We start from the raw sequence: 13,793 nt of genomic DNA on the forward strand, positions 1-13,793 counted from the left end.
CCACGCTCACGCAACGTGCCGGGAAGCCTGTTTGACCAGTGAGAGCACGAGCTGTGCGGGTTCCCATTCGCCAAGAATCGTGATTCATTTTTTCTGTCAACCGATGCGAGTCGTCGCGCATTTGTACCGATTTTTAATCGTGTCACGATGCATTGTTAAATCCCTACGAGTGTCCACTCGTTTAAGTGTAAAAATAATACCTAATAATTGTGGCGGGACGAATTAGACTAATGGTGGGCCGCCTTAATTAATGGGAGTTACATCAATTAATTTAAGAATGAGAGCCACTAACTTTGTGCAGTATGTAAATTACCCGCAAATCACTAACACACCAACTGGATTCAGGCTCGTGAGAGGCAACAGACGTCCCCTGTGTGCCCGAGAAGCAACAAAAGGCCATCTTACACCTGACTCCTCGTGGTGTCGTGAGTCATCTTTTCATGTGTGCAGGCAGTCTTCCATCAACCGTCTTGACTTCTCTCAATAAACAGCTGACACTTGGCTTTTACACAGCCCGTCAAACCAACGGTAATAAAAGAAGGTGCTCGGTCTCTTCAGCTTGATCTGTGACTCATGAGGCTTTTCCCTTCATCCCCTGGTTATTCTCTCTTTCCTGTATTTGGGTAACTTTATCCTAACCTCTGGAGTGCGTTGGTAGGGCCGGTGTTACATGGTGTTTGGGGCAAACACCATTACATTGTGTTTTTTTGGTAATTTTCCATCCATTTTCTTGCTTATCTGGGATCACGTTGCGGTGACAGAAGGTTAAGCGGGCTTCCAATCGTCCCCCTCTTCAGCAATGTTTTCCAGCTCTGGGAAATCTGAGGCGTTCACAGGCCATGGGCTGTGTAATCCTTCAGCAGTTTTGGGTCTGCCCCGGGGTCTCTTGCCAATTGGACTGGCCTGAAAACCAGGCCATTTGGACGTGTGGCAGACAAAAGCTGGAACACAGACACATGATGATTTAGTATTTATTTTTTTCTTATTATGTAAGAATGAGATCGAACTAAGGATAGTCTCTGTACTGATGTCAGTGGAATCATGACACTGTAAAGTCTCAACCCTTTTTTTTTACCAGAACAACTGACTGACTCATCTGACTATATGACTGTCCATCTTCAGCCATAATGCTGCTCAAGTTGTGTATGTGAGTCTCTAGTCTAAGAGCGGGCTGTAAGATGTTAGTTTAGTGTTTTGTGTCGGGTGGCAGCCAGTGGATACTGTGTCCCCATGTGTGGGCTCATAATCTGCTATCAGGACGACGCTCACTTCAGTGTGCTGCTTATCAGTGGCAGATTTGTCTACACCAACAGATGTGGCACCCAAGCTGTTATCTGAAGAGCTCTTACGATGGCATCCTTCATCGGGCACAGCCCAGCACCTCTTGTCAAATCCTTTGTCATGGTTATCTGTTAAGCAGAGTCTTATCCTTCCGTGCTGTGTGTTGTGTGGCAGAGGGTTGCTGAACCTTTCCGCTCGGCCTCTCTCTGCATTCCCAGCACTGTCAGGAGAACGGAGGATTTGCGTACAGCTTCCTCCCCACATTGTGAGTCCTGGCAGGGGTTCGTGTCGTCCTCCCTGACAGGCCTGTTTTCTGTCAGTGGTGGAGGGGGCTTGGAGAACAAAAGGGCAATGGAAGGTAGAAGAGTAATATAACGTATAACATTCAAGAAGTACAAATGCATAGCAACTAATTAATGTTTAGAGCTGTGGAGCTCCTGGCAGGTCCTCGTGGCTTTTCCAGGAGGAAGAAGTCTCGCAGGGCTCTTGATTTGGGAAAACTCTGGAAATGTTTTTATTGTTTTTGTAGATATATTGTCTCCAAGACTTTTGATAATGGTTACACTGGTCTGTCTCTCATGGAGTGAGGGATGTTGGAAGTGAACTAGTTAAAGCCTGCATAACTTCCTCACATTGGAACACACTGCAATAAAATATCAGCTGATTTATAATTGTATTATTTCCATGGTCTTTTATTGATGCCTGCACCAATTTTTGACCGCAATTACACAGGACAGTTTTATTTTGAGACGCTTTGCAGCTGCGGGGAAAAAGTCTGAGCCACTTAGACATTTTTCCAGCTTTAATGATTTCTCATGTCTGCACAAAGTAATTTATTTGCTTTGTCTGGTTACAACAGCTGCCCTGCACTAATAATGTGTTAAATCGCTAATCCAGTCAAGCTAAACCACAGAACTATATTAAATCTGTTCCAGATATGAGTTTAGCAAAGTACACTGACGTGGACAAGCTGAGGTAGGACGCTGCCTCATTAGTTATTTACTATTTACTCTATATATATTTCAGAAGTTTAGCCTGCTTTATGAACCAAGTTCATTGAGAGTTCAGTAGCCTACTGCACTTCTTGTTAGGCCTGTGTTGAAAAAATATTTTCCGATTTATCGATTTGCATATTAATTCCTTAAGTCGATTCTACTCCAAAGATCGATTTAATTAAATTAAAATTAAAACATTTTCCCCCGGTGAACTTTAACCCCACTAGTCGTCATTGAATTGAAACAGCGTGCACCGTGTTTAAACTACACTATACACATGCGAGGTGCGTTCATGGCCGTGGAATGACATGATGCGTTCATGAAGTCGGAATGAGAAAAATGGAAATTCACCAGAATATAATAAAACTACAGACAAAAGAACACTCAAGGAAAACTCTACAACTACCAGCCACTTCTGTACGTTCTCTTAAATAACTGAGGCGATTGCGGTTACATTTGCAAAGATATGCCCCGTATCCTGTTGAAACGAGGGCTTCAGGCGACCAAAAAAATGGTTTTAATAACATCGAGATCGGATCGGATTATGATAATCGATTCTCAGTCTTGAGAATCGGAATCGAATCGATTCTTGGAATTTGAATCGATACCCGCCCTACTTCTGTTCAGCTGGCTGATGCTGTTGAATGTTCAGTTGTGTGTTTTCACACACCCAACTCCAACACATCATCCTTGCTGTTGTAGTGGACTTGGAACCGGATTGTTCCCAAACAACTTTGTTTGCCTAATGTGACTAATGTGCCTGTTGTTGCTGTTGTGCTAACCTCAGCGATTGTCAGTGTCATATGGCAGAAAGTCTGTGAGGAACACACTTGTGAATTTGGTTCTGCAATACGTGCATCAGTCTACAGCTGTGTTGTCTGACGCTGACGCACCAGACCATGAACCTTGCCATGTCTTGGTTTGACATGAATATACAAACATTACACCCAATGTATGCAATATATCCATGTCACTGAAAGTGATGATAATCATTCCACGGTGCTGTTTTTGGGATGCAGCCAGGAGAAGGTTATAGCAGAGTTTGGCTTGTTTTAAAACTGGTATGAACGACCACATGACACGTTTCAACTGATCACTGTTGAGGGAGTGCCTCCTCATGTCCCATCTATTCATGTGTTTTTATAGAGCGTCAGAAATATTAAAAGTTGGACTTTGTCAAACTGACCTACTCGTGGGTTTGTTTTCAAGTAGTACAGTATGGCGACTGTTTACCTGCCATCCCCCTCACACCTCAACACCCCAGTCTCTTCTTACTGCACGCCGAGATCTTAAAACAGATACGTTGTAGTACCAGTACCTGTCGCATCCGTGTATGGATCTGTTCATTGGGTGCAGATTAGATTATGTTCCTGAGAGGGAGAAGAATCTGCTCTGTGTCAGATGGCTCATTGTTTGGGGCGCTATAGAGCCATATCTGTGAACAGCTGCCGAGTATCAAGGGTATCATCTCCGTGCCTGATGCTGGAATTAGTTTCATCACTGTGATACAACACTCCCTCCACTCCCTTTGTATCCTCCTAGAGCTCTGATATCAGGTTATCGTGTTCAGGCATGTGCAACTCTATGGGTAGACAGATATTAGCCTTTTGTTAAAAATAGGATATGTACCAGGGAGTTCTGTGCACATCTTGTATTAATGTGTATGATATCATAATTGAGTCGCTGCATGAGTAAAGTATCGCATTGTAAGTACAGTGAACCCTTAACCTGATTGATTGTATGTAACATTTAGATCAGATTCCATACAAGTATTCATTAGTAGATGCGTCTGTCCCCAAAGTCTGCACCTTCTGAAACGGCAGTAAGCAGTAAGTGCCAAAGCACATTGGTCAGATGAAAGATTGTGTTGAGTGCTGAAAACTACCCAACAGTTGTGCCCTGAATCATGATACTTGAAAACTGTGCACCTATCTTCAGTTGTAGAAATGCCAGAATGATTGGAGAGCTGATACAGGTTCTGGAATGGAGAGTCTCTGTAATCTACCAGAGAAGAGAGGAGGGCAACAGTCAGTGACTGGGTGAGAGGTGTGCCTGACAATGTTGCATGCCCTCCACAGACACTTGCACTTGAGCCGGACAGCATCACTGGTGAAGGGTGGAGAAGGAACTGGTTTTTTTATCACCAGCCTTGCTAGTCTTTCTCTCATGTAAGAGAGACGGATAACCTTCTTGATGTCTCCTCAAAAGAAGAGATACGGTGACCTTCTTGACTGAGTTGGTGTTTGTGGTCGCAAGAGAGGTTCTGCGATGCGGACACTTAAATCCTGAAGCTAAAGATACACTGTGTGAATCGGGTCATGTATGCCGCCTTATTCGTTCTGACTCCACGATGATTCTTTGGTGTTGAGGCTATGTTCTTCAGAACAGGGACCCTACCTGTAGGTCAACCCATCATTGCCAGTGATAGGGCCAATCACCGTTGTGGCTTTCTGCAGATTATTTGTAACTCATCATGTTGTCCGATTGTGGTCTACGTTCTGTATGGGAATGTGGGACGATGTACAGGAGGGCTCAGCATGCAGCCCTGTGGGATGCCATTTTCAGGAGGTGTGTGGTTGTTCTAACGATTAGTCTTGGTCCAGTTTAGTTACCAAGTTACAAAGGAGGTGTTGATCCCAGAGTTTGGTGATGTGGAGGGGATGATGGTATTGAATGCTGAGCTGAAGTCAATAAACAGCATTCTCATGTAGGTGTTACTACAGTCTTGGTGGGAAAGGATGGACTGTTTCTAGTATTTCTAGTAGTAGCTGTAGAATTTTACTATAAAACCTAAAGAGCAGTTTACTGTAGTTCACATTTAATGATAGGTGACATTACTATGATACATTCTTATCAAGTATGTGGGTATGATGATGATGACAAGCTGCTGGTATGTTGTTATAGGTGACAATTAAAGCTGAAGGTAAGTTAGTGTCTAAATTTCTACCGTGACTGCTGGTCTCCCTAGGTCTTAGCTAATTATAAGAGCAACAGCTGCTCAGCACTGAATGGTCCAATAAATCACAATACTTCAATAAGGCATGATCTAGATATATCATCGATGTTCCTTAAGTATCTACTGAAAAGAATTCTGACATATTCACTGTACGGGCAGTGTTGTCTGTCTGTAGGGCACAATTGGGTACAAGGAGGTTGTAGTCTCATGACTCCCGCTTGTGTGTTGTTGTTGTACAGTATGGTGTTACACCCGGAGAACATCATCCTCTATGGTCAGAGCATCGGGCACCGTGCCCACCATCGACCTGGCTGCTCGCTATGATGTGCGCCGTCATCCTCCACCTCGCCCCCTCATGTCAGGGGCTGAGGTGGTGGCCTTCCCCGATACACGGAAGACGTTACTGCTTTGACGCCTTTCCCAGGTGAGACACCACAACATAACACACGCATAATACAGCACACCAACATCGCCACGCGCTTAACTGGGGCAACGAGCACAACTAATTTTCAAATCTAGTTGCCACTGATGGCAACCACGAAGGACATGCCCATGTTCCCTCTAACAGTCTTTCTGGTGACAAGTCTTGAAAAAGGAAAGTTAGCCATTGAAACCCTCACCCGTTTTTCCCCAATCTCCAGGCACTCCTCCTGGGGATGCATTCCCAAACCAGATGGGATCTGTAATTCCTCCAGTGTTTTTCTTGTCTCGCCCCGGAGGACTCTCTCCAGTTGGACAAGCCCTGAATATCTCTGCAGGCGGCGCCGGGAGGTTCCTTGTTATACGCCCCAACCACCGCCAACTAAACTCCATTTTGATGTGAGGAAGCAGTTGGTTCACGTCTCAAGCTCTTTGTTGATGTTGAACTCCTCTCACCCGTCTCTAGGGTGTGAAACCAGACCCACCTCTGCTAAGGAAACTCCTTTTAGCTCTTTATCTACAGCCCAAGGTCACTGTTCCTCAGACGGTTGGAGCGTACTGTAGAGCTGGACTGGTACATTAAGAGCTTCACCTTCAAGTCACACAAGCCGGATACTGAAGCAGCTGAAGTAGATGATTGATCAGTGTCTAATTATTGCACCTGCATAAAGAAATACAGTCAACACCATCGTCTTCCACAACAGTAGAGTTTACAGTAGCATGGATCATTTGCGAGCTGACACAGGTGAGTTCTGTTATTCCATGTTCCCATAAAAAAGAGTTTATTCTAGCCTGCACAGTTCATTTCTTTCTTTTCTCATCCTGCACGTGATCTGATGGATTTTGTTACCCTGTCATTTTATATTCTTCCAGCCCCACTGCACAAAGTACACTGCTGTATCCTTGTTTCAGAAACTCTAACTGTATTCATGTGCACCCCTGATTTGCATGCAAGAGTGTAACATGATTCATAATGACAGAAAAACAGACTCCACTCTTACAGACTGCCACATTCAGACTGCAGGCTGGATTTCTTCTTTTTAAAGACTGAAAGAGGACACCCAACTTGCAGTTCTAGAATTTACAGCCCACATGCGACACAAGTAATTGCTTTTATATGCAGAGTTTTCAGTGGAGCTGCTGCTCAATTATATCCATCTTTGCTGCAAGATGGCCTGTCCTATCGCTCCTGTTTTAAGAGTCAGCAAAGGGAGATGCCATTTGTTTTTTTTTTTTTATTCTTTTCTTTTTCTTACGCTCACGCTCACGCAACGCGCCGGGAAGCCTGTTTGACCAGTGAGAGCACGAGCTGTGCGGGTTCCCATTCGCCAAGAATCGTGATTCATTTTTTCTGTCAACCGATGCGAGTCGTCGCGCATTTGTACCGATTTTTAATCGTGTCACGATGCATTGTTAAATCCCTACGAGTGTCCACTCGTTTAAGTGTAAAAATAATACCTAATAATTGTGGCGGGACGAATTAGACTATGGTGGGCCGCCTTAATTAATGGGAGTTACATCAATTAATTTAAGAATGAGAGCCACTCACCTTTGTGCAGTATGTAAATTACCAGAAAATCACTAACACACCAACTGGATTCAGGCTCGTGAGAGGCAACAGACGTCCCCATGTGTGCCCGAGAAGCAACAAAAGGCCATCTGTACACCTGACTCCTCGTGGTCTTGAGTCATCTTTTCATGTGCAGGCAGTCTTCCATCAACCGTCTTGACTTCCTCTCAATAAACAGCTGACACTTGGCTTTAACACAGCCCGTTCAGAACCAACGGTAATAAAAGAAGGTGCCGAGTCTCTTCAGCTTGATCTGTGACTCATGAGGCTTTTCCCTTCATCCCCTGGTTATTCTCTCTTTCCTGTATTTGGGTAACTTTATCCTAACCTCTAGGAGTGCTGTGGTATTAGGTGGTACCGGTGTTACATGGTGTTCGGGCATACACCAATTACATTGTGTTTTTTTTTTGGTAATTTTCCATCCATTTTCTTCTGCTTATCTGGGATCACGTTGCGGTGACAGAAGGTTAAGCAGGGCATTCCAGTCGTCCCCCTCTTCAGCAATGTTTTCCAGCTCCTGGGAAATCTGAGGCGTTCACAGGCCAGATGGGCTGTGTAATCCTTCAGCAAGTTTTGGGTCTGCCCCGGGGTCTCTTGCCAATTGGACTGGCCTGAAAACCAGGCCATTTGGACGTGTGGCAGACAAAAGCTGGAACACAGACACAATGATGATTTAGTATTTATTTTTTTCTTATTATGTAAGAATGAGATGCGAACTAAGGATAGTCTGTACTGATGTCAGTGGAATCATGACACTGTAAAGTCTCAACCCTTTTTTTTTTTTTACCAGAACAACTGACTGACTCATCTGACTATATGACTGTCCATCTTCAGCCATAATGCTGCTCAAAGTTGTGTAGTGAGTTTCTAGTCCTAAGAGCGAGCTGTAAGATGTTAGTTTAGTGTTTTGTGTCGGGTGGCAGCCAGTGGATACTGTGTCCATCCATGTGTGGGCTCATAATCTGCTATCAGGACGACTGCTCACTTCAGTTGCTGCTTATCAGTGGCAGGATTTGTCTACACCAACAGATTAGTGGCACCCAAGCTGTTATCTGAAGAGCTCTTACGATGGCATCACTTCATCGGGCACAGCCCAGCACCTCTTGTCCAAATCCTTTGTCATGGTTATCTGTTAAGCAAGAGTCTAATCCTTCCGTGCTGTGTGTTTGTGGCAGAGGGTTGCTGAACCTTTCCGCTCGGCCTCTCTCTGCATTCCCAGCACTGTCAGGAGAACGGAGGATTTGCGTACAGCTTCCTCCCCACATTGTGAGTCCTGGCAGGGGTTCGTGTCGTCCTCCCTGACAGGCCTGTTTTCTGTCAGTGGTGGAGGGGGCTTGGAGAACAAAAGGGCAATGGAAGGTAGAAGAGTAATATAACGTATAAACATTCAAGAAGTACAAATGCATAGCAACTAATTAATGTTTAGAGCTGTGGAGCTCCTGGCAGGTCCTCGGGGCTTTTCCAGGAGGAAGAAGTCTTGCGGAGTCTCTTGATTTGGGAAAACTCTGGAAATGTTTTTATTGTTTTTGTAGATTATTGGTCTCCAAGACTTTTGATAATGGTTACACTGGTCTGTCTCTCATGGAGTGAGGGATGTTGGAAGTGTGAACTAGTTAAAGCCTACATAACTTCCTCACATTGGAACACACTGCAATAAAATATCAGCTGATTCATAATTGTATTATTTCCATGGTCTTTTTATTGATGCCGTGCACCAATTTTTTGACCGACATTTACTACAGGACAGTTTTATTTTGAGACGCTTTGCAGCTGCGGGGGAAAAGTCTGAGCCACTTAAGACATTTTTCCAGCTTTAATGATTTCTCATGTCTGCACAAAGTAATTTATTTGCTTCAGTCTGGTTACAACAGCTGCCCTGCACTAATAATGTGTTAAATACGCTAATCCAGTCAAGCTAAAACCACAGAACTATATTAAATCTGTTCCAGATATTGAGTTTAGCAAAGTGAACACTGACATGGACAAGCTGAGGTAGGACGCTGCCTCATTAGTTATTTACTAAATATTTACTCTATATATATTCAGAAGTTATAGCCTGCTTTATGAACCAAGTTCATTGAGAGTTCAGTAGCCTACTGCATTTCTGTTTAGGCCTGTGTTGAAAAAATCGATTTTCCGATTCTGAATCGATTTTGCATATTAATTTCTTAAAATCGATTCTACATCCAAAGATCGATTTAATTAAATTAAAATTTTAATACATTTTCCCCCGGTGAACTTTAACCCCACTAGTTGCGTCATTGAACTGAAACAGGCGTGCACCGTGTTTAAACTACACTACGGCATCTCACACATGCGAGGTGCGTTCAATGGCCGTCGGAATGACTCTGATGCGCTTACGAACGTGAGAAAAATGGAAATTCACCGGAAATATAATAAAACTACAGACAAAAGAACACTCAAGGAAAACTCTACAACTACCAGCCACTTCTGTACGTAAAATAACTGAGGCGATTGTGGGTTACATTTGCAAAGATATGCACCCGTATCCCGTTGTTGAAAACGAGGGCTTCAGGCGACCAAAAAATGGTTTTAATAACACTAACCTGAATCGAGATCAATTGGATCGGATCGGATTATGATAATCGATTCTCATAGAATCGGAATCGAATCGATTCTTGGAATTTGAATCGATACCCTGCCCTACTTCTGTTCAGCTGGCTGATGCTGTTGAATGTTCAGTGTGTGTCCATTCACACACCAACTCCAACACATCATCCTTGCTGTTGTAGTGGACTTGGAACCCGAATTGTTCCCAAACAACTTTGTTTGCCATAATGTGACTAATGTGCCTGTTGTTTGCTTGTTGTGCTAACCTCAGCGTATTGTCAGTGTCATATGGCAGAAAATCTGTGAGGGAAACACACTTGTGAACTTTGGTTCTGCAATACGTGCATCAGTCTAGCTACTGTGTTGTCTGCACGCAGCTGCACGCACCAGACCATGAACCCTTGCACTGTCTTGGTTTGACATGAATATACAAACAGTTACAGCCCAATGTATGCAATTAATCCATGTCACTGAAAGTGATGATAATCATTCCACGGTGCTGTTTTTGGGATGCAGCCAGGAGAAGGTTATAGCAGAGTTTGGCTGTTTTTAAAAACTGGTATGAACGACCACATGACACGTTTCAGCTGATGGCTGTTGAAGGGTTAGTGCCTCCCTCACTGTACATCATTCAGTGTTTTTATAGAGCGTCAGAAATATTAAAAGTTGGACTGTTGTCAAACCTGACCTACTCGTGGGTTTGTTTTCAAGTAGTACAGTATGGCGACTGTTTACCTGCCATCCACCTCACACACCTCAACACCCCAGTCTCTTCTTACTGCACGCCGAGATCTTAAACAGATACTGTGTAGGTACCAGTACCTGTCGCATCGCGTGTATGGATCTGTTCATTTGGTGCAGATTAGATTATGTTCCTGAGAGGAAGAATCTGCTTCTCTGTGTCAGATGGCTCATTGTTTGGGGCCGCTATAGAGCCATATCTGTGAACAGCTGCCGAGTATCAGAGGGTATCATCTCCGTCCTGATGCTGGAATAGTTTCATCACTGTGATACAACACTCCCTCCACTCCCTTTGTATCCTCCTAGAGCTCTTGATATCAGGTTATCTGTGTTCAGGCATGTGCAGCCTCTATGGGTAGACAGATATTAGCCTTTTGTTAAAAATAGGATATGTACCAGGGAGTTCTGTGCACATCTTGTATTAATGTGTAATGATATCATAATTGAGTAGCGCTGCACTGAGTAAAGTATCGCATTGATTAAGTACAGTGAACCCTTAACCTGAATTGATTGTAATGTAACATTTAGATCAGATTCCATACAAGTATTCATTAGTAGACTGCTCTGTCTCCCAAAGTCTGCTCCCTGCATCAGATGCTGTGCACCTTCTGAAACGGCAGTAAGCAGTAAGTGCCAAGCACATTGGTCAGATGAAAGATTGATGTTAGAGTGCTAAAAAAATACCCAACAGTTGTGCTCTGAATCATGATACTATGAAAACTGTGCACCATTCTTCAGTTGTAGAAAATGCCAGAATGATTGGAGAGCTGATACAGGTTCTGGAATGGAGAGTTTTGTAGAGTCTACCAGAGAAGAGGAGGGCAAACAGTCAGTGACCTGGGTGAGAGGTGTGCCTGACAATGTTGCATGCCCTCCACAGACACTTGCACTTGAGCCGGACAGCAGGGTGGAGAACTGGTGTTTTCACCAGCCTCTGCAGTAATAGGTTCTCCTCTGAGGAGACGGATGAACCTTCTTGAGTCTCCTCAAAAAGAAGAGATACCGGTGAGCATTCTTGACTAGAGTTGACGTGTTTGTGGTCCAAGAGAGGTCCTCAGATGCGGATACTTAAATCCCTGAAGCTAAAGATACACTGTGAATCGGGTCATGTATGCCGCCATTCGTTTTCTGACGTCCACGATGATCTCTTTGGTGTTGATGGCTATGTTCTTCAGAAGCCGGACCTCCTACCTGTAGTCCAACCCATCATTGCCAGTGATGAGGCCAATCACCGTTGTGGCGTCTGCAGACTTGATAATGGCATTGGAACCATGTAGGGATGTGCAGTACAGGAGGGCTCAGCATGCAGCCCTGTGGGACGCCATTTTTCAGGAGGTGTGGTTGTTCTAACAGCTTAGTCTGTTGGTCAGTTTAGTATCCAGTTACAAAGAGAGGTGTTGATGCCCAGCTCACTGAGTTTGGTGATGGGAGGGGATGATGGAATTGAATGCTGAGCTGAAGTCAATAAACAGCATTCTCATGTAGGTGTTACTGCAGTCTTGGTGGGAAAGGATGGACTGTTTCTAGTATTTCTAGTAGTAGCTGTAGAATTTTACTATAAAACCTAAAGAGCAGTTTACTGTAGTTCACATTTGATGATGAGGTGACATTTAAAGCTGAATGTAGAAGTTAGTGTCTAAATTCTACCGTTGACTGCTGTGTCTCACTATGTGCTGAGCTAATATTATAGAGCAACAGCTGCTCAGCACTGAATGGTCCAAAAATCTTCAATAAGGCAATTGAGATATAAATGTCATCAATGTTCTTAAGGGTAACTGAAAAGATTCTGACTATTCACTGTACGGCAGTGTTGTCTGTCTGTAGAGCACAATTGGGTACAGGGAGGTTGTAGTCTCATGACTCCCGCTTGTGTGTTGTTGTTGTACAGGTATGGTGTTACACCCGAGAACATCATCCTCTATGGTCAGAGCATCGGCACCGTGCCCACCATCGACCTGGCTGCTCGCTATGAATGTGCTGCCGTCATCCTCCACTCGCCCCTCATGTCAGGGCTGAGGGTGGCCTTCCCCGATACACGGAAGACGTACTGCTTTGACGCCTTTCCCAGGTGAGACACATACACACAGCATAATACATGCACACCACAGCAGCGCTTAACTGGGCAACGAGCAAACATATTTTCAAATCTAGTTGCCACTGATGGCAACCAGACAGACATGCCATGTCCCTGTAACAGTCTTTCTGGTTGACACTTTCAAGTCTTGAAAAAGGAACAGTTAGCCTATACACCGTTCTCCCCACATCCTCCAGCTCCTCATGGGGGATGCATTCCCAAACCAGATGGGATCTGTAATTCCTCCAGTGTTTTTCTTTGTCTGCCCCGGAGACTCCTCCCAGTTGGACAAGCCCTGAATATCTCTGCAGGGCGGCGTCCAGGGAGGTATCCTTGTTATACGCCCCAACCACCGCAACTAACTCCATTTGATGTGAGGAAGCAGTGGTTCACGTTCAAGCTCTTTGTTGATGTCTGAACTCCTCTCACCCCGTCTCTCGGAGTGAAACCAGACACCCTGCTAAGGAAACTCCTTTTAGCCTCTTATATCTACAGCCCAAGGTCACTGTTCAGACGGTTGGAGCGTACTGTAGAGCTGGACTGGTACATTAAGAGCTTCACCTTCAAGTCACACAAGCACGGACACTGAAGCAGCTGAAGTAGATGATTGATCAGTGTCTAATTATTGCACCTGCATAAAGAATACAGATCAACACCATCATCTTCACATACAGTCGAGTTTACAGTAGCATGGATCATTTGAGAGCTGAACAGGTGAGTTCTGTTATTCCATGTTCCCATAGAAAGAGTTATTCTAGCCTGCACAGTTCATTTCTCTTTTCTCACTGCACCGTGATCTGATGGATTTTGTTACCCTGTCATTTCATAATCTTCCAGCCCCACTGCACAAAGTACACTGCTGTATCCGTGTTTCAGAAACTCTAACTGTATTCATATGCACCCCTGATTTGCATGCAAGAGTGTAACAATGATTCATAATGACAGAAAAACACACTCCACTCTTACAGACTGCCACATTCAGACTGCAGGCTGGATTTCTTCTTTTTAAAGGACTGAAAAAGACACCAACTTGCAGTTCTAGAATTTACAGCCCACATGCGACAAAGTAATTGCTTTTAATATGCAGAGTTTTCAGTGGAGCTGCTGCTCAATTATATCCATCTTTGCTGCAGATGGCCTGTCCTATCGCTCCTGTTTTAAGAGTCAGCAAAGGGAGCATGCCAT

General features: G+C 44.2%; 1 protein-coding gene across 1 annotated transcript in view; it reads left to right on the top strand.

Moving 5' to 3' along the window:
• Positions 1–13,793, top strand: part of LOC104938801 (alpha/beta hydrolase domain-containing protein 17C) — a 42,844-nt gene that overhangs the window by 19,379 nt on the left and 9,672 nt on the right. Inside the window, 1 exon segment of the mRNA XM_027281618.1 lies at positions 12,423–12,602. Within this exon segment, the coding sequence (XP_027137419.1) occupies positions 12,423–12,602 (180 nt within the window).

This window comes from Larimichthys crocea, chromosome VIII, assembly GCF_000972845.2.
Source record: "Larimichthys crocea isolate SSNF chromosome VIII, L_crocea_2.0, whole genome shotgun sequence".
Lineage (NCBI taxonomy): Eukaryota > Metazoa > Chordata > Actinopteri > Sciaenidae > Larimichthys > Larimichthys crocea.